Source organism: Halyomorpha halys, unplaced genomic scaffold (assembly GCF_000696795.3).
Source record: "Halyomorpha halys isolate HHAL.00 unplaced genomic scaffold, Hhal_1.1 Scaffold216.1, whole genome shotgun sequence".
NCBI lineage: Eukaryota > Metazoa > Arthropoda > Insecta > Hemiptera > Pentatomidae > Halyomorpha > Halyomorpha halys.
The window spans coordinates 202,864-224,793 of NW_027114440.1; the positions used below are offsets into that span (position 1 = coordinate 202,864).

Here is a 21,930-nt window from a genome sequence, read left to right on the forward strand (position 1 = left end):
CCTCTCCCTCTCTTTCTCCCTCTCCCTCTCTCTCTCTTCCTCTCCCTCTCTCTCTCTTCCTCTCCCTCTCATATTCCAGGGCTTTATTTAGCCAAAGCAGTGACTTTTGATTTGTCTGGGTCTAAGATCAATGAATTTCGGTTGCAATCTTTTCCAGAATCTAATAATATAAATAACACACATTTTTTATTTATTTAATCTCAAAACTAATTATTTTTAGGAATACCTACTGCAGAATAATTTGAAAAAAAAATTATAAATATCTTAAAGAACATGAAATAAAACCCAGTCAATGTTTCCCCAATCCTGGTGCTCATGAATTCAGGTCAAAGATAGGATATCTCACTTCAACAGCTGCTAACTGCAAACTATGAATTAAGGCAGGAAATGTTCCAACTATCAAATATTACGATAGCTATATTTATTAATGTTCTTAACGAAAACCTTATTTAAGGTTTCCTCCAAGAACCTTATCGTCCTATTAATTTCACGTCTCCAATTATAACCATATTGTATTGAAATTATTTATCACATCGTGTTTTATGACATTATTATTTAAATTTTTGCATGATTTAACGTTTCATTCAATTATTACAATCAAATATCTTTCCAGTATTTTTATCTCATAAAAGTATTTTAAATATGACGATCTTCAAACTATATGACACCAATCAAAATAATGTTGGGTATCAATAAAAAATAATTCTTATCCATGAGTAATTTCTGAATAATATACGGTAGTATAGATATGAACATACTTACATATTTAAATCAGATTTTTTATTCATACTGACTGACTTGGTTCGGTGAAGGGCCATGATTAATCGATCTTTGCTGGCATTGAACCTCCATCTTATTATCATTGTTATTATACTGGCCTGTGATTATATTTTGCTACTGTTGACATTAATGTTAGTTGTTTGTGAAGTTCCATTTAGTGGTGGAAGTTGTGTGTATAATCAGTCAACTAGAACAATGGGCCTTCGATCCCGAGAGCTTTCCAACCTCCTGCTTAAGTGCTTGTTTTGATGTCAGTGCCAGTAAATTATTAAGGTCTTGTGGATTTTTTTTCAACCTTTAAAATAGTTTGCAAAATGTATGCGTTGCTTAAAAAATTATTTATACTCAACTCTTTTTTTAAAGTTACAATAATTGAATGTGCCATTGGTTTAATGAGGAATTGCATACACTTTTGAGGAAACTACAATTATTGTCTTGTATTAGAAGGTGCCTTCTGCACTACTGATTCCTCGGTGAACTTTTGAAATGAAATTTTATTCTGTGACATCTAGCCCACTAAGAATAATTATATTAAAACTTTGGGTGCCAATTGTCTGGCATAAAATAGTTTACTTACTTAGTAAAATAATGGTTTAACTCCGTAAATCTAAATATGTCATTATATATGTGTAACTATAAATGAAACCTTTTATAATTAAATGAAAGTTTAGAGCTTTTTTTTTTAATACAGTTTGAAGTAGATGAAAACAACGAGCAGTTTCATGTCATCTAAATATTGAAAAAGTTATTGCAAGTTCCAAGGTATCATTGAATAGACTGACAGTATTGGCACGTTGGAGGTGACAGTTTTCTGATCAGGAGAGAGTGGTAGAGGAGAATATGGCCTATTCCCAAGCGGGTTAGAGCAACATCCTCTCTGCGGCTGCTACGGTAGGATGTCGACTATGGTTTTTACTACTCTTTTTGATTTCTTTTAATTTACTTAGAGAGCTTTTATCCCACTTGTCCTACCATTTTTCAATGTTTATAATTTAAGGGATCTACTGAGTTCTGATGGGGTAAGAACTGCGGTTATGGAATGTTTTGGACTTTGTTGTGGGCTATTACTGTGTGCTTTAATTTTTATGTACTGATAATTTTTTGGTCATAAAATGCTCGAAATCCTTCGAACAAACATAATCTCCCTATACCATCTAATAAATATTACATATTATGATATCAGATGTTTTAAATTTTATTTGATTCACAATATTCAACTATCATCAAAACCATAATCATCATTATAGTATATTGGCAAATCCATGCATAGTTCCATTGTTTACCTTTTTTATTCTTTTTTTTGTTTGTCGTTTGTGACACAATAAGGGTGATGATGATTATCTTATACCACCCTGTTTTAACCTGTGTAGGAAGATCGAGTTTTCCAATTTAGTGTCACTAAAATCTATTCATGAGCTTTACCTCATGCATATTTATACAAGTAGGTCTGCTTCAGGTATTGATAAGGGAGCTTGAGTGGGTGTTCAATCAAGCTACTTTCATCTGTCACATCCTGTTCAAGCTGAATGTAACAATTATAACGGAGAAATGCCAGGCTATTTACCTTGAGATGGAAGCCACGATTAACAGAGATAACAACACCGTAAATATCAGTTCACAATACATAGCAATGAACAAGTTAACAAGCCTGGTTGTGAGGAGGAGCCGTTCGACAATTTTTATACCGAGCTACTAAATCGATGTTCTAATTATAAGGACAGGATAAACGCCAAACACAAAGTTCAAGTGGAAAGTATGAAGTGATGAACTAACTATTGAAGAAGGATGAACGAACCCCTGGCAACTTTGCAGAGCTGAGGGGGTGGATTTCTTTTGTGACACGGCATTGATCTTTACCGAAAATAGTTAGGAGTGTGGTTAGTGGAGTGGCTATGAACATAATATTAGTGAAACTTATTTGATTTTATTAGTGCCCAAGTTCTAGCCTTAAATTCAGGGCTTTATCATGGTTGACTGCGTGTTGATTTCTGCTACGAATGATATGATATGCAGTCAAAGGCCTGAAATTTAGGCCAAACTTTCGGCATAATTGAAATCCAAAATAAATTTTAACTTGTTTCTGTTCATTACTACTCTGATGACCGTACTTTCGACCAACTGATATTGAATCTGGGGTCAACTGCATACACATCATTATTTCTGTTTGAGGTTTTATTGCTGTTCTAATTTGAATGACATCTATTCGTTTCGCAATAAAACGATCCATAAAGAGGAAATTGAACTATATTTGAATCTGTCTTCTATTACTGAATAAATGCACCATTTATGTTAAGTGTAATGTATAAGTGCAAACTTTGAGTGTATTGATTGACCCGTGACCTAGGGTAGGGCATAACTGGAATGATTCAGGGAACACGTATTTCTTCAACATTTTTTTCCTAAACAAATTATAATTATTTATTTGAATAAATTACAACCACAATTTGATCAAATAAAAAAAAAGTTAAGATAAGATATTCGCAGAATATTTGAGAAAACTTTCAGTGATGAAAGGTTTGGTAAATGAGAAATATTGAATGATATTAATATTCTGTCAAAATGTAATCTAAATGAAATATCTTGGTCATTTTATCTTTAAATGAATTCTCAGACTTCGGCAAATGAAGTTCAGCAACTGACAAAGTGCCAACCGATAAGAAATATTCGAGAGATTTCTAATTACAACCAATTTAAACTCTTCAGATTCTTTGAAGTAGATAAAAAGTAATGTCACTTATTAATTTATGTATTGGATTAGGGTATTCAATATGATTTTATAACTAATGCTAAAAAAAATAATTTTGAAAAACAATTACGTTAATTTCAGTTATGATACTGCCTCTCTAACAGAAGTGATAAAGCTAATATTTCGAAAGGCTTAATGCATTAAAATTTCCTACATTCTTTCGAGTCATGGTGCTTAAGAAAAGTTTATGCTTGTTTAAATTTTTAGCTAAAGGTATAAATTCCTGCCCCGTGCGTCACCTAAGTAACTCTCCAAATAGTTTGACCTGTAAATAGTACAGCATAAGGAACGATTAAAAAAAAAATAAACAAAGAAAGAAAAAAACAAAGAAGAGTAAAATATTGGGAAGTTTTAATTTTTTTTTTTTTTGTTTGGATTGATACTAGAAATGCATGTTTAATGTCCTATGTCTTGGACACTACCGCACTTATTTAAAACATTTTTTCTCATTTATATATTTTTAATGCAGGGTGAATTTTCTAAAATTAAACATCTGTTGTTTTTTTTTAAATAATTTATTAGAGACAGATAGTTTTTTTTTTTTAATTTTATGTATTATTTTATCGGAAAACAAGAAATTCGGCCTTATTTTGAGAAACTTTATTAATACTTATATTTTCCCGATAATAATAATTATTATAAGCTAGTGCTATGTAAATCTAATTAGCATAATTTTTAGAAAAAAATAAATTTATAAAGTTTCAGCGTATCATGCTACCAGGTCTCAAGCATCAAACTGGTAATTCGGCAATATTTTTAAAAATCTGACCATCACTCATTGACTACTGCAGTTAAATAATAAAACATAAACCTAAAATAAGGAGTAATATACTTTGAATTATTCACATTTTACTCACTAGATTGATAGATCAATTATAATCAATTTTTATACGTAAAAAAGATGTATCCATAATATTTTTTGTGCGATAGATATATGCCAAGATATTGATCAATTAGGTATTATTTATTATGATAAAAATCTGATCTTTTGGTTTTAAAAGTCCTTCGTTACTTGGGCTGTTGTAATTGGTGATTTTATTTTATTTTTTTAGAAAATTGTATGCTGCTATGTTTATTCAACTTAGTATAATGGTGATTTTTTTTTTAAAGTTTTGCACTATCGGTAAGGCAGAAGATCCTGTGGCAATCCCGTACATCGGTTGATTAGGAAAATTGTAAGTTGAAGATTGGAATGTGACGTACTAAGCATATATTTATCCGAACTTAATTTAAAGCACTCAGTTTGCGTATTTTGTCAAGAAAATTTAAAGCTATCAACAATTTTGGCTGTAAGAAGGAAAACCTTATATGAGCTGTCTGCAGTCATATTTAATACTTGAAATATTTCACAAATACATGGAATATATACCTTATATATTTGTTTTTAATTTCCAATAAATGTAAAAATACACACAGTTATAACACTGTCCTTTACTAATCGGTTCATTGATGTTGGTTTTTGAAGACAATCTCTAACGGAAGAAAAATAAAATTCTGTCCACTACACATTTAGGTTTTGACGTTCAAACCATTGCAAGGACGGTTTTCCTTACCGTCTGAAGGAACAATTTATAGATGCTGAGTGTTCCCCATAAGTCTTCCAATCCAAGGTTTGATTCAAGTAGAGTAGAACAGAATTATGAACATGGAGTCTCACTCCCATACCCACTAAATTTCTTCAACAAAATAATATAGAATCATCGTTAAACTTCAGTAATATTAGTTATCACATAACCTACGTTGAGACTTCTGGTGTAATTCTGATATTGACAGCGAGATGGCCTGTTACCAGCTGGCCTGTAGTGGCTCATGACAATATTGCAGCTGAAGTACACTCAATCCATCAGCAGCTCTCCATTATCCGTTACCCTAATCTGGCCTACGGTTGTCGAGTATCTCTCCATTCACTAATGAACTCCTTGTGCTATCATTCTGCCTAAATTTTTTAGAAGCTTTCACTGAATTATATGTGTGTTTTGATTCAATAATAAGGATTTCTCACCTTCTTGTTTGTAAGTATTAGTTGACCGATATTAATACCAAATAATGAGGGACTACTCTCTATTGTTTATTTTCCAACATACCGACTCATGGCTTTTTATTAGGAATTGAAATAACAAATTATTAACAGTAAAATGTAGCAGTATAGTATATGTTTAAGAATTAACCATTAGCATTATTACTATTACTACATAGGTTGTAAAACTTCTCATTGACCACATGTTTCTTAAAAGGTGGAACTTTATTTGTTCTTATTTTGTATTTATAGTGTTATATTGTTATTATATAGTTTACTAGTTAGTTATTTACTTTGAATTTGCTTTGTTACATACACATAGGGTGTGCATTTATTTTCTTAATGTATGTATCAACATATACTGTTTCTTATTTTCACATATATGGTTTATAGCGTTTATTTCTATAGATAAAGTTAATTATTATGTTTGATCATTATATTTTCAAAGTTTTTTCAGTTATCTTTCTGTATTGCTCTTACATGAACAGTTTCACATAACATTATGTCTATGCTGGTTAGATTACTTTTATTTTGAAAAACCTCTAATCTTGAAACCTGTAAAATCATGTCCTGTTAACATGTACCCCACATCTTGTGTATTATAAATTAGCCTAGCTTAATTTAGGTGGGCGGTTTGTTTAAGTAAGGCCCCCCCTCACTTCTGAAAGGAAATTCATGATGCCATCTAGTGGCAAAGAGTGCAGTAAGAAGCTTGGGTAGCCATCTTGGTCCCCAAAAACATAGTGAGTGAGTACCAGTGAGAAAGCCATCGTGACCTGTGCCAGTAGAGAGGAGTTCAGGACTCTTCAATAAGGTCTCTTCTCATAATGATGAGCGAGTAAATCCTTCGACTCAGGCGAAGGAGGCGGCGGCGGCAGGAGATGAGAAGAGAGAACCCTACTTCCATAAACACATTCACATCACAACCAACCATCAAGCTGCATATAATCAACCAAGTAAAATGTAATATCCATCAATTAATGTAATAACACTAACCAACTAACACATTGTCACTATTTGTTCAAACCATGAGAATAGAAGTATTTTATTTTAAAGTATATGATATCAAGTTATTTAAATACAGTCCACTCCATCATTACCAGTAAACTACCATTATTACCTTAGTTTGAACCAGCTAACCAGTACCATAATTAATTTGGGTAATATCCCCCAATTTTTACTCCGGGGAATACCTGAATTAAACAGTATATATACCGTTTAATAATATATATGATATTTAGTAACAATTTATAACAAAACAGTAAATGTTTCGTTAATTTAGGTATCATCAGGACTAAAAAAAAACATGATCACATTAGTGCAGACTAAAAATAGTACATCTCACATCAACTCTCTGAAAGTAGGATGATCACAAAGATATAGATTTATTAATTGGTTTTTTTTCTATGCCACAGTATATAGGCTATTAAGCCTTTTTCCGTCTTGGAAACCAATATATTGCTATGTATCTGTTCGGGATTTAGTCGGGATGCCAAAGTAAGTTAATTAATTAATTTATATTGAATCCTGCAAAACTATTATTATAATTGTATATATGTAAATATAGTTGACCACTTCAATACCGCTCTAACGTTGTATACCAGATTCCTTTCTCCTCCCCCAACTGTAATTCTTCGTATATAGGCGAAACTAAAAACCATCTCAGATCACGTATCTCTCAACATAAATTATCTATAACTTCCCACAACTCATCCGCTTCCAAACTTTCAGAACATTCCCTTACACTTAATCATTCTTTTGATTTTGACCATACCACTATTTTAGCCACTGTTCCAAATTATCAAAAGAGACTCATCTCAGAATCCATTTATATACATCTTGAACCCCTTCCAGTTAACCACAAAATCGATAAAAACTGTATTTCGCATACATACAGCCATATATTAAACTTAATTAAGACTAAATAATTTTACGCTCATTTTATTATCATCACCAAACATTTTTCTATTCTACTTTTGTTTTTTTTCTCCTGTTTGTTATCTCTTTATCACTTAAATTATCCATCGCTGCATTTACTTATATTTATTTATCTATGTTTTATTATCTTTCACTTTTACTTTGTCTTGTTTTTGGTAAACTGGTATTTCTCATGTTTCTTTTAACTTATCATACTTAGCATTATCATCACCTATATTGTTAACATTCAACTTTTTTTTTCACTTATTTTTATACTTTATTATTTATTTTTAATCTTTTTATGTACTTCTTTCTACATCTCACCTTGTACTTGTATATATATTTTTATTTTATTTTGTAAACTTTCACTTCCGATTTTTAAATTACCTTATTTAACTTTGTTTTTCATGTTACACCTGTTATTTGTACTATTACTATTATCAGTGTAGATAGATGATTATTGTCATGATATATAAATACTACAGTGGTTATCATTGTTAAATTATTTTTCTTACCCTTTATTTTTTTTTAAATTTACTTTTACTTATTATCAGTTACTTTTTTTACAATCATTGCTATTATATCCTATATTGTATTATCTCGTATTATTAGTAACGATATATGTCATTCTAATTTTACTTAGTTATTCCTAAATTTAAAATTATTATATTTATTATTATTGTCATATTTCTGTATCTTTCTCTTATCATTTTTCATTTTTCGTCATATCTTTATCACTACTTCTTATATACGCGACGTATTTTAAATTCTAATAAAACCGTTGAACGGCTGGTGGGAGGAACCAGCTCCCCACTCCTCCACGCGTTTTATGGAAATAGTTCCATTTCTGTGTGTGAAACAAGCTCAAACAAGGTATTTTTTTTCACTTTTTAAATTTTGTTTTAAAATTTTTGGCTAAATCGGAATGCCTTTTTTTAAATAAAAGTATTTGAGATAGAAAACAGGTATAATACAGCACAATCTATGTACATCATTAAAATCAGATTCACTGTTAGACAGACCTAAATTTGACTAAAGACACAGAACAATATTTGTTACTTTATGTCTACAACGTACTATGCGAGTAAAAACTATGGATTCTGAAAATAATAATTGTTTATTTACAGCATAAATACAGTGCTCTCATATTATTGCGTGAGAAATATAAATCAGTACAATTGAACGGACATTACATTAATAAGAAATTGAAAATTTGCACCTTATTGTTCGAGGTGGATAAGACCAAGGGAAAACGTGTGGTTTGGAGTATAAGTTCACACAGGAGAGATAAAAGATTGAAACTACTTAACGAAAAAAAGGCAAGGTCAGACAAGAATAAAAGATGATGACTCAAGACAGACAATAAAGGATTTCTACCTCTTTGATAGATCTGAATATATAACGGCCATAGCAATGTAGTTTTTACTATGCATAACTTCAACAATTTTCTTCATTCTTTTTTTACTTTATTGAAGAGAATTAGTCTGCCACAAATTAAGAGCATTAAGTATTAATTTTCAAATATTCATTCATATGATGTATACAATAATAGAAGAATAATAAAAAAACGGAAAAAAGAGAAGAAAAAATTTAAATGATAAAATAATAGTAAGAAATAAATATATAAATAAAATGAAATACAATTTTGATGTGAATAAATCAAAATAAAAAATTATTTCAAAAATACAATAAAATAAAACTGATCAAAGAATGATAAAACTAATAATTTACTTGAAAGAAAAAGAAGTCCAAAATGTTTAAAATATCGATTTAATATTTTTTTTTGCTTATTTACTAACTCTGAGATTTCCAATAAAATAGAGAACTTTGTTTTCCAATAGGAAATCAGATTTTAAGAATAATCCATATCACTTTTTTTAACAGGCGCGTCCTAAAAGCGTTAGTGGCAAAAAAAAAGAACACGAAAACAATGGCAGCTGTTTGTGACGATTTGCGCGTAAACAGTGCAGAAGATAATTTAAAAAAAATAGAACATAATCGTTTTAGAGTTTTCCATAAATAGTGGTCATCATAATCATTAATAGGTTAATTTTTTTTTATTAATTTTTTGGTGATTTACGCCTTTAGGATGTTTCTGATCTAACAAGTGTCTTATGCGAATTCAGTCTAATTTATTGTCAGGATCAGTAAAAGGGAAAAAAACTGCCCCATTCCAATGGAACTTGTAGAGTTAAGTGAGATATAGAAGAACTGGAAAATGTAGGAAAACTACCGATATCTTCTAGAGTTATACTAAACGTCACAGTTATGCCAGTGAAATTCCATGGAAAGTGAACATGTATAATGGATCATCCAGTATATATACTTTGTACTACTTCATGGGTTCGAGGATTGAATCATCGATGGATGCCACTTGCCTATAAATATAACTCCTGATGGGAAGAATAATGGGCCTTTTGTAGACAAGAAAGTTAGAACGTCAACTTTGACCGTCTCGTGACTGCTGTGGCTCCGGTTCCAATCTCACTTGTTGGGTTGAACTTTATTTTGTGGTGGTCCCTGATAGAAACTGGACTTCTACAAAAATGTTGAGTAGAAAAATGATGAGGAGAGATATTATGTTCGGCCAGTTTCGAGTGGTTAACGTTATTAAATATAAATATAAAGCGGAGTAGGTGGTAAAACAAGAAAAGGGTGTATAATATTAAAACGGAGTGGGATGTTTTCGAAGCACGGATATGATGTTATTTTATTGTCTCCTTCATTATGAGCCATCACAAATGCATCTCCTTGATTGAATTCCACAGCCAACTCACGTTTCTATGGCAGTTCCCATCCGTATAGTTGAGTTTTCCTTTTTCTAACGTCGTCACTACTTTACCCTATCCAATTTCATCATGGTACTTCTATATGACGGATTAATTTCATTATAAACACTCCAATACTGACATTGGGTCCACGATACTCGAGATAATTTATTTATTTATTTCCTTTAGCTCCCTCTCGAGTGCGTCTATTCACTGTTCCTTAGGGCATAACCAAAAGTAACCAAAGCTGACAAGTGTTATGACCGTAACTGAACACCTGTCTTGTTATTCCTGGAGCCTGGGCCAACAAGGGTATTTATTTTAGGACACTGTTTCAATTTAGATTATCTTTCCCATTTTAAGTTAAATGATTGTTATTCCAAAATCTTTGGTTCATTTTTATTATTAATTTATTAATAGTATTAATTTTTAATTTTTTACGAAGCATACGAGTTAATTTCTGTCTGAAAAATATTCAGTTATCAACTAGATCATACAAAAATTATAGTAAATGTCCTTGAAAAGTAGGCATTGTTGTATTCTGTATTGTATATTTTATTCTACAAAAATCTAAAATATTTTTCATTAAATGCCCAATGTCTCTGTTACACACCGTACCAAAACAATTACTAGCATTTTTTATTTTTTTTATGTGTAATAAATATGCTAGAATTTGAGTACTAATAGACCTCCGTACGTTTAATACTTTTATAGGTGCAAATATTCAAGAGCAATTTTTTTTCCAATATTGTAATTTTTGGTAATATCGCGGAAACCACTAAAGTTATCATAAAGTAATTTATTGTTCCTCTAACTAAATTGAAGACAGTCTTTTGAATTATATGTCGGGAACCATAGACCAGTACTCGCACAAAAGGTTTAACTATATTAAAGTCTCCTCTTCCTGTTTAAAGCTAATATTTCAAAAGTGATATAGAACCGTCGGTCTCCGGGGGTTTTAGCGGGGTGGGTCTGGTGGGGAAGGATTGTCTTTTTTGTGTTAGATAACGTTAATGTTTTTGTTAACTTTTGTAAATTAAAAAAAAAATGATATATATCTAAAATACTCTTTTCATGGAAATTTCCACCTCATAAAAAAAGGGCTTACCGGGTAAGTAATTCAGGAATATTCTTCTAGTTCAGGAGGTAGAAATGTAAAAAATAAATTACTAAAATAAGATAAAAGGCTTGGAGTTCTAAATGACTAGTCGCTGGCAAAGGGACGGAACAGAAGTAGTAAGTGCAGTGAAGCCCAAGAGGAGCATCACACTCCTAGATTTAGATGATAAAAGGGTGCGTGTTGGCTTTGGTTGCCTTTAGGTGCCTAAAGTTGCCACTTCAATGAAACACTTTCGAAGTGGAGTTCACCCAGTAACTAAACATAAAACACAAAAATTTCTAAAGTTCATTAACATAGATTTATGTCACCGAGCAATGGAGCTCAAAATTTAAAGGATTTTACAAGTATTAAAAATAAGATATTTCATAAAAGAAGTATTAAAGACAACTAAAGAAGCACTTTTAGAAGACAAATAAAATATGACTATAAAAATTGTTGATATGCAATAAATAGAAGATGATTATGAAATGACATCTTCATATATGTATAAATGTTTAATGAAAATTGAAATTTCATACCTGGTAAAACACGAATTTTAATTAATTAATAAAAAGAACATTGGAAACGTAACTGAATGTTTCATCTTTTTATTTAATGATTAATATGAATACAGAGAGTGTTTGTAACATTAATTGATTGTCACTAATTCCTTTGCAAATGCAATTTGTTTAAAACCACAATCCATTTGCGGATTGCTCGATTTTCAGATTAATGGAACATTTTCACTCTGATTGCTCCATTAACCACGAACCCCAATTGTTAAACTAAGAGAGTTTCATATATTTTAGGAACTAGTTTCTCTTTATGCCCAACAATTAGAGAATAATTAAATAAAATCAAATATTTGGGAATTACATCTGTATGCTCAGAAATAAAAATATCATAAGTATTATTAGACGATAAAGAAAGTAAAAATAAACTTAAAAAAAATGTTCCTAGTTATTTTTAAAAATGCAGCAAGGCGAACAATGCCATTTGATTTTAATTTTCTTGGAAAATTAAAAATATAAGATATAAAAGATTTTTTAATTTGATTTAAGATTACCTATTAAAATTTTAATTTGTAAAGTCATAGTAAAATGTTCAACATTGCCAACATTTAATTATACCTAAAAAAAATATGGCTAAAAATATTAAAATTTAATTAAAAATATCAGGCATGTATAATATTTTATTCTTAAAAAACAGCATATGTGAATCGTAGATTCGTATGGTTTAGTTTTTATGAAACCAGAATGTACCAAATAAAAAGAAAAAAGAGAATATTATAAAAAAATACAATATGAGTCACTCTTAAATTTATTATAAATGTTATGAATGAATTTATAAAACTAAACTACACAATATAGGGTGGTGAATATTGATATTGAAAAAAAACATATTGTTTAAAAAAATCAATTTTAGCTTCGAAAACTAAAATTTTTGGTCCATGAATGAATTATTTATAAGAAAGCAATTTTTTTTTTCAAATTCAGTACAAGTATGATAAAAAATAATTGAATATTTCCATACTTGTTCCAATTGACTTTTCTCTTCTACAAAAGGCAACATTTATTAAAGAATCTTATTTTTTATTTATAAAAAATATAAAATAACTAACATTTATATTTTTTTATAGCATATTTAATTTTTTTTCTAGAACTAGCAATAAATGATTTTTAATATAATATTTATTACACTATAAATAATTGTTATTTATTCTTCTATTTTTTCTCCAATAGTCACCTTATAGATTTTTATTTTGAGAAATTATTCTTATGAATTATATCACTATATGAAAAAAAAAACATATAATATAATTAAAATGTATCCTTTTTGTAATATAATTCATATTCTTGAAACAAGCGATAGACGATTTTTAATATAATATTTTAATATAACATTAATGTAACAGTCTGAATAATCCCAACTTACTTTTATATCTGTTAGTTGTTCCTCTATAATCGCCTAATATTAATTATAATTTTGGGAAATTAGGCTAATGAATTATATAGATAAACATATGATATAATTAATATGTATACTTTTTATCACATATTTAATAATATTTCTAGAACAAGCCTTAAATGTGAGACTAAGAATAACTCTTATTCATTTTTATATCTGCCATCTAGTTGTTCCCGGATTTCCACATATAAATTATAATTGGGAAATTTATGAATTATTATTAGATATCAATCAAAATTTTATAAATATTAAATGTTTGACGTGAAAGTTGATAGGCTTCTTAAGGCAATATTTTATAAAAATGGGGCTTTTTCAAATCATTATCATAAAATATCAAAAAGGCAATTTTTCCTTAGTCTTTAATGCGGTACCTTGAAATTTTCATCTCCGGTATTAGACAGGAAACGTTTTCTATGGAATGCTTACATAAATTTCGCCTAACCCTTGTCCCTTTATTACTTCAAAGGGTCATGGCTATTATGAATACAAGTCCTCGTAATTTAATCCTTCTAGATGGATTTTTAAATTAGATTTGCTATTCAATGTTCGCAACGATAATAAGAAAAAAATTAATAAAACATATATCTTTTATAAATTTAAACGGATGGCATGGTCTTGTTACAGGACATTTGGGCAAAGAATTACTTTTATTACGAATTGTTTATTTATTTGAATATTTTTCAAAGTTGAACTAAAAAAGTTCTTCATGAAGTTGACGAATGCTACTAAAATTCAAAGCCACCGTTTCCTTTAATAAACTCGATGGTCGATGAAATTTCCAGTTTGAGAAACTCAGTTGTAATGCACACCTATGTGCGGTTTGAAATGTAAGTGATAAAGCTGACAATACAAAATTAGTCCAAATGAATTAAGCATTGAACTAATCATGAGAGATAATTTACCGTGGATGACTAATACGAGGGGAAGATGGTTGGAGGGTGCGGTCAAAATATAACAGAAATTAGTTGAAGTAACTTATTTAATCATACCAACGTTTCGGCCAGAATTTCTAGCCTTCATCAGGGCTAAGGACAGAACAAGATATCAACCAATGAATACAGAAAATAAAATATAGACAGAAAGACATAAAGTAAATAATTGTACAGAATTGAATTATTAAAATTAAAGTAATGAAAGAAGTGCATAATAAAATGTATACATAAGCAATTGAAAAAAGTAGGTAAAATAACATAGTTAAGGAAATAAAATAAAAATTTGAAATTATATAATGCAAAGAAATATGAATATTTTAGTTTATTAATAATTTAAAAATTAAAATTAAAAAGAAATAATAAAATTGAGAGAAAAAAATATGTGTAGGAAATAAGATATGTAAACATAATATTAGATAAAGAAGCAAAATACATGTTAAGTTTAACATTTACATTTAAAAAATTGAAAACAACAATAACAATAATAATTATAATTGTTGTTTTCAATTATTTTTCCTATTAATTTCTTTTGTTAAACTTGACATATATTTTGCTTCTTTATCTAATATTATGGTTACATATGTTTTCTATCTCTCAATTTTATTATTTCTTTCCGTAATTTTAATTTTTAAATTATTAATATACTAAAATATTCATATTTCTTAGCATTATATAACTTCAAATTTGTATTTTACTTACTTTTTCAATTCATCCTATTTAACCTATGTATACATTTTATTTTCCACTTCTTTCATCACTTTAATTTTATTAGTTCCATTCTGCACAATTATTTACTTTATGTCATTCTGTTTATATTTTCTATTTTATTTTCTGTATTCATTGGTTTTTATCTTGTTCGGTTATTAGACCTGATGGAGGCTAGATATTCTGGCTGAAACGTTGGCATGATTAAATAAGTTACTTCAACTTATTTGTGTTGTATTTTGACCGCACCCCACAACCATCTTCTTCTCGTATAAGCATTGAACTGTGTTGTTGTCATCCATAGGGGTAATATTAAATTCGGTGTTATGTAATACATATTTTTCAGGGGGATGGTTTGAAGGATGAGAGTTCCTGTTGCTCATCATAAAAAATATACACTAAACCTTAACCAGCCGGCAAATCTATTAAGTTCCGTGACCCGAATTTCCGTAGTATAAAACAAAGCCTGTGCTGGACGGGGAAATAAATGAGCGTGGAATTGAAAATAATGAAAACCTTTCGACAATAATAATTTGGTAAGGCTGGATTTGATGTTACCATTGTGGATAATTAACACTTTTTAAGATCAGTGGGCAACGGAAACATAATTATTTCAATTTTCTCATCGCTGTAGTCATCCAATAGCCGAGTGGGAAAAATTCAGTTATGTCACCCCCAATTACTTTAATAAAAACTATGGATAATTACTAATAAAAATTGATGCGTTTGTCAACTATAATTATGAAGGATGAAAAATGGTAGTTTCGAGAAGTAAATTTTTTTTTCACTGGGAGCTCCAGATCTTTAGAAGTACCTACAACACTGAAAAAAATAATGAAAGATCATTTAAAGTTTATTAATTAGAGTTTTTCGAATTAACTACTTTCGAATTACCAGTTGCCTAAGCTACGGTGTGAATAAGAACTACTGAAAAAAATGTTTGTGTTGTTTCTTACTAATTTCTTCCTTTCATTTCTAATCTTACTTCTTTTTTTATCTTCAGATCTTTTTGTGTCTTGTTATATAGATTCGGGCATGTATTAACGTATAGAGTGGTAGATGAAGGGTTTGACAATAATCCACATCTCTGTTAAAGAAACAACACATTTCAAACATATACAAATTTAATTATTTATAGTAACTTTCATTTTTTAGCTCTATGCCTATATGCTACATACACATAAAGAATAAAATCCTTACATATGCATGAACAATAAATAATGTGATAAAACCGTGAAAAGAGATATTAAACTACAAGTAGTTTTGCACTATAACAAAATCTAACACGAAATTAAATGTGCTCTAACGTTGAAATTAAATGATTTACAATTCATTCTCTTGGGTTTTCTCAACAAATAGGAAGAAACGTGATAAAATCATTTTGGAGTGAATTTATTAAACTTAAATTTTGAAAATCATACAATTTTCTGAGCGATGCGCCAAAATACCAAAATATTGAAATAAAACTACAAATTTAAATTTTCATGGAATAAATGTTTGTATTCAATGATTTATTAAAAAAAAAATTGTTTCCATTACAATTCTACCTTGTAGTCTCATCCCAGGATTTTTTTCTCTCAACTCTTTTTCTCTGCCCATCTACTAGAGAATTAATTCTACGTGACTTAATGTAGCAAAAAAACTTAGTTTGATAAAAGCATATTAAAAAAAATTAATTTTACTTAATTAATGACTAGTAGAGAGATCCCTTCCCACCCATGACAACGCAGACAGTGAGTAAGCGACACAATGCGGATTCTAAAACCTACCTTAAAAGTCCTATTATAAAAGCCTATTATCGATTATGTCTGTTATCGAATACATACTTATGTTAATGTAATTATGCATTGTTTTTTGTTAGAGATAATAATGTTAATAGAAGGGTGAGAAAAAAATACTTAAAATAAAACGATGTTGGGTTCCTTGTTACAGCATGACGAAGAAAAAGAGCCGACTGGAGGAGCAGACCGTCAGCCTGGCTGCGGACGGCTCAAGTCCCACGACAGCGTAGAGGTGGTCCTCGTGGCTTACAACGCAGGAGAGGACGCCGTTCACATAGACAAGGGCAGGGACAAGAATCAGCTTCTCCCTCTCTAATAGGCAAGTAGGCGGCTTTTTATATTATACTAATAAAATTTGTTAATAATACTCATATAAAAAATTGTAGAATATAAATAATATGGGAGGAAGATACAAGGAAAATATCAGGGAGGTAAAAAAAAGAAGTTATAAGTGACAACCCTGAAGGGATTCATTAGGAGATTCTTCTCCACCACCAAATTAAAATATGTCCTTACATTTTTTCTCTTAATTCATCTTTACAAGTGACCTTAATCCGTTTTTATAAGCATATTTTTGAGACCTTAAATTGTCTTGTTTTATATTTTTATATCCAATCTAATTTTTAGCTTTTGATTGTTTATTCTTTGATTATATCTATATATTTTCTTTATGGTGCAACATGAGGATTGTTCTTAGGCCGTTTTTCCTTTTTCTTGAAACTATTCTGAGTGAGGCTTTTGAATAATGGCGTATTTGTTCTGAAGTAAATTCTTGCGACTAGTGATTTACAGAAAATGACAGTGACAAACTTTGCAGGTTTACTTCGTGAGCATTTTCAAGTTTGTAAGCTTAGGTTCATAAATGTGGTTTGATCTTCTCAACAGTTTATAAAATGATGAATAGTTCGACGAAAATATCTGGTACCATCCTTACCCAAGGGTTAGTACATTTTATAACGTGAAAAGGATTGAAATATTAAAAAAATGAATAAAATAAAGAAAATTAACAGAGGTGGAAAGAATGATTTCTGTTCTATCTTTTTTCATTTTAAAAAAAAAAAAAAATAATAAAACTCTAGTAACCCCCCTCCAAAAAAAAAAGGAAAAAACAACGACAAAATTAAGTAATGTTACTAAACACCAGTTACTATTCTTAGAGGTAAAACCTCTCACAGTAAAAAAATTGCCTTAAATAAACATAAAGACAATTTTTTTTTTTAACCTCGGTTAGATCCGTGGTTAGTCAGTTTTTCGATAAACATATGAAACGTTAGTGGTAAATTGCATCAGTTATCTGATACCATGTACCCGTAATAGGTGATGAAAATATGGTGCCAAAAATGTCCACAGTTAGTTCAAAACATGTACCAAACCACTCATGGTCCCAACTTTCTCCAACTTATTTTAGGCTATGTTTCCCTTTTAAGATGTTTATTTTTTTTTGTTCAGAATTTTTTGTTAATCCAAATAAATTTATTGTATTAATAAGAAATATAAATCAATTCATTGATAGAAACTACAACCAAGAAAATGTTTAATTACTCTAAAGGAAATTAAAAAAAAAATGTAATATTTATTTTTCGGGTGATTCAATGGTTTCTCTTAACATACCATCGATTGTCTAAATCTATTCTAATTTTTAACTACACTTTGTTATTTGTTTTATGATTTATTTTTTATGCATATGTTGCGTATTGTGTGTGGCACACAGAATTTTTACCTACGAATAAGAACATCTCTTTTCTGTAATTTAGTTCTGGCTATATTATAATTGGATGGAAGCGGTAGCAGCGTGGCTACGCGCCAGTCTACCGACCTAAGGGTTGCCAGATCGAGTACTGGCCCCACTCTGGCTTTTATCAAGCATAAAATAATACAAAATTCACTCACAACCTCCCCCCGGGCATTTTTGAGGTCCGTTAGCCAACAAAAAATAGACGTAGGAGTGAAGAACCCACCCTACGAAAAAATCACGCGATGTATTTCTAATACGCGAGGACTTGGACCTCTATGGTCTGTCACCCATATAATTATAATAATATTATATTATAATAAAAAAAATAGCATTCTACCGTAACATTTTATTCTAATTTTTAATCAAGTTTACTCCATACTTATTAAGAATTAATTTGCACATTGTTTATTATTAGTTTATTAAAAGTGAATTCGTCTCATTATTATTAACTTCATAGGCTTTTTCAATTATTTGTAATATATATTTTTGTAATTTCTATTTAATTATGTTGTATTCGGTTGTTTTGTTAATTGAATTATTAATTTTATTGCTAGAAATTATACCCTCCTAGCTTATGAATTGTAGTAGCCTCCTTAGCGCTATATTAATTAAAAGTGTAACTTGTAATAATTTTCACCTATCTCTGTGTGTTATGTTGGCACGGCCCGATAGGTGTCATCCGATCAGATCATATTTGAGGTATATTTCTGATTAAATAAAAAAAAAATCAAAATTAAATCAGTATTGAGAGTTTCTAATCTTCAGTTCTACTTGAAAATCCGTCCTACTTACAAATGTTACAAAATTGATTATAGTGATTTGTACGGGGACATTACCAAAGCCCCGAAGCGATTTAATGGCTGGAGATATTAGGAAATTAGGCGACATTTGATTGGAAGGAATGGACAGGGCGGGGGTGATTGTGCGGTCCTATTGGTCCCCCAACAAATTGGAAGCCTCGTCTCTGACCTCCTATTGGCTGTTTGTTCCCGATCATCACACAATCACTGGGCCACCTAATCGCCATCTGACTCATACTTGCTTGACATGCTGAATGCTGCTTAAAATGTTTTTTATTTGTTTCCACATCTATTATAGAATAATTGATTAAAAATAATATTTAAATAAAAATGTTTTTTACAAAACATTTATACAAGATGTTTCAGAACTAAGTGAAATAAGAAATAAAGTAACTGAAAATAGAAATAAAGAATCTCAAAACAAGAAAAAAATATCTTGTGAAAGTATTTCCGTTTACGGTTTGTATAGATTTTCATTATTATGAATTATTTAGATTATAATGAATAAATTAATATATGTTGAAGCTACTTTACTAATGAAATGCAAATAAATTATCATTTATATAAAAAGTTCTAATTGATCATCTGAAGAATTGAAACAGATTTGACATCTTTCTTATACAGCAGCTTTTGTCGAATGGCGCCGGATATGGTTCGACAGTCAATTATTGTTTTCCGTAAAGAATTAAGGACATAGACCGGCTTTGAAAATCCAAGAATTAACAAAAATCATGAAGTGAAGAATTATTTACTGAAATAAGTTTTTCAGGATTTAATTTACAAACTTTATAACTTATAAAACAAAGATAAGGGTCAAAGAAAAAAAATCATATCAGTGTGAGTATATATCACAATATTTTCTCATGTTCATTTAACGTGATCAGATGACTAAAAGTCACGATGATGGCATCGTGTCTTATTGGTTGACAAGAAAATTTGTAAATTTTGAAAATAAAACTTAAGTTTAATTAAAACCTAATTATACAATAAAGCTTATGGGAGTTAAACTCAATTTTAAGAGTGTTAGAGAAGTATCTTATACCTCCCCAGTACAATAGGGCTACAAAAAACATTTAAAATGACGAGTATAAATAAATTAAGTACATAATGTTATTAAAATAATTCGTACTTCTTGGTAACAATTTTTATTTTGAAAAATAATAGAATAAGAAGATGACTAATGACATACATAATTATAATATTATTTTTTATATTGACTTTAATTAAATTTGTCTATATTTAATATTAAATATTAATAATATTTTAAATCAAAATAAAGAAAACTGACGAAAAATATGTATCTCCTGATCTTTCAAAACGATTTATTGTCGACAAATATTTATTTTGTATTGATTTATATTGATTTTCCTTTTTTTCCATTTACGAGTGTTATGTTTTCATATGTTTCAATATTATACACCTTTGTCGTGTTTGATTTATATACTATTTTTTCCCACATTATCATAAATATTTATTGTTTCTTTTCGTCTATTTCTAGTTTCTTTTTTTTTTCAGCCTTAATTAAACCGTTAATATGTCGTTAACATAAGTTTAAATGTTGTATATTAGAGTGTAAATGTTACTGATAATTATTTTATTTTTATTATTATTTATTTATTTTTTCATGTACATAGTTTTATTACATTCATTTTCTCAATTCTTCCGTTTGTATTTATTTATAGAGAGATTTTATTTATTCGTATTCTTATGTTATTTTATTTTGGTATTAATGGGATCAGTTATCACTATTACTTATTGCCCAACAAAGTTGTGGCAGATTGTAATATCAATCAATAAATAAAGTTTTGAATTGTAAAAAAAATATGTCTATCAAACATTATTTAACTCTCGAAGTCGTACAGCAGTGTTGCCAGAAAGACTTTAGAAATAGCCTACTTTTTTAAAAATAGTATCATTATTGATTGTTAATCTACTAAAAATGGATTTGATTTATATTACTCCAATAATCTAAATTATCAGGAACTATTTTCTCTACTTCTTATCAGGAAACCCTTCTAGGATTTTCAGCGATATCCATTTTCCTGCATTGATCTATTCTGGCTTATTAACGAAGTGTTGATTTGATTTCTAAGGTTCATTGTTCAATTATCAATCGTTAGATGTAAATATGTACGTAAATAGATATAAAGATACATGAAGATATGTAGATATTTAACAGAGTGCATTTGTTATCTATTTAAATATTTTTTTAGATTTTAATTAGGATGCTTATTGCATTGTATTTGCAATATTTAGGTATTATGAGGTACTGAGGATATCTTTGTTGATGCAAGAATATATTTTCTCATCATTAATGAACATTTCTTGCAGCTTCCAAAAAGTAATAATTAATCATTCTATAAAAAACTTCTCATAAAAATTACGTACCTTTATAAATCCTCCATTCATCGTTTATTTATTTATTTAATGACGTATCGGACTAATTTTGTCATTTATTGAACCTTTCCCCAAATTAATTATTTCTCGTCAATATAATTAACATATTTATAATTATTGATGATTTTCTATTAAAATATTAATAATATTTATCAATAAATCAATTTAATATCCAAAACAGTCTCAACACTATTTATTTATTTGTCCTACGTTTCGGCCCTTCTAGCCATCCTCAGGGACATCTAAACATTTAACAGCTTATATTACAACTTCACTTTTAAACAT

At 29.3% G+C, this 21,930-nt stretch overlaps 1 protein-coding gene across 1 annotated transcript in view; it reads left to right on the forward strand.

The window, feature by feature from the left end:
* LOC106679734 (prolactin-releasing peptide receptor) overlaps window positions 1-21,930 on the forward strand; it is a gene marked incomplete at its 5' end in the record, with an annotated part of 234,521 nt that overhangs the window by 125,459 nt on the left and 87,132 nt on the right. The window contains 1 exon segment of the mRNA XM_067051628.1: window positions 16,865-17,032. Within this exon segment, the coding sequence (XP_066907729.1) occupies window positions 16,865-17,029 (165 nt within the window).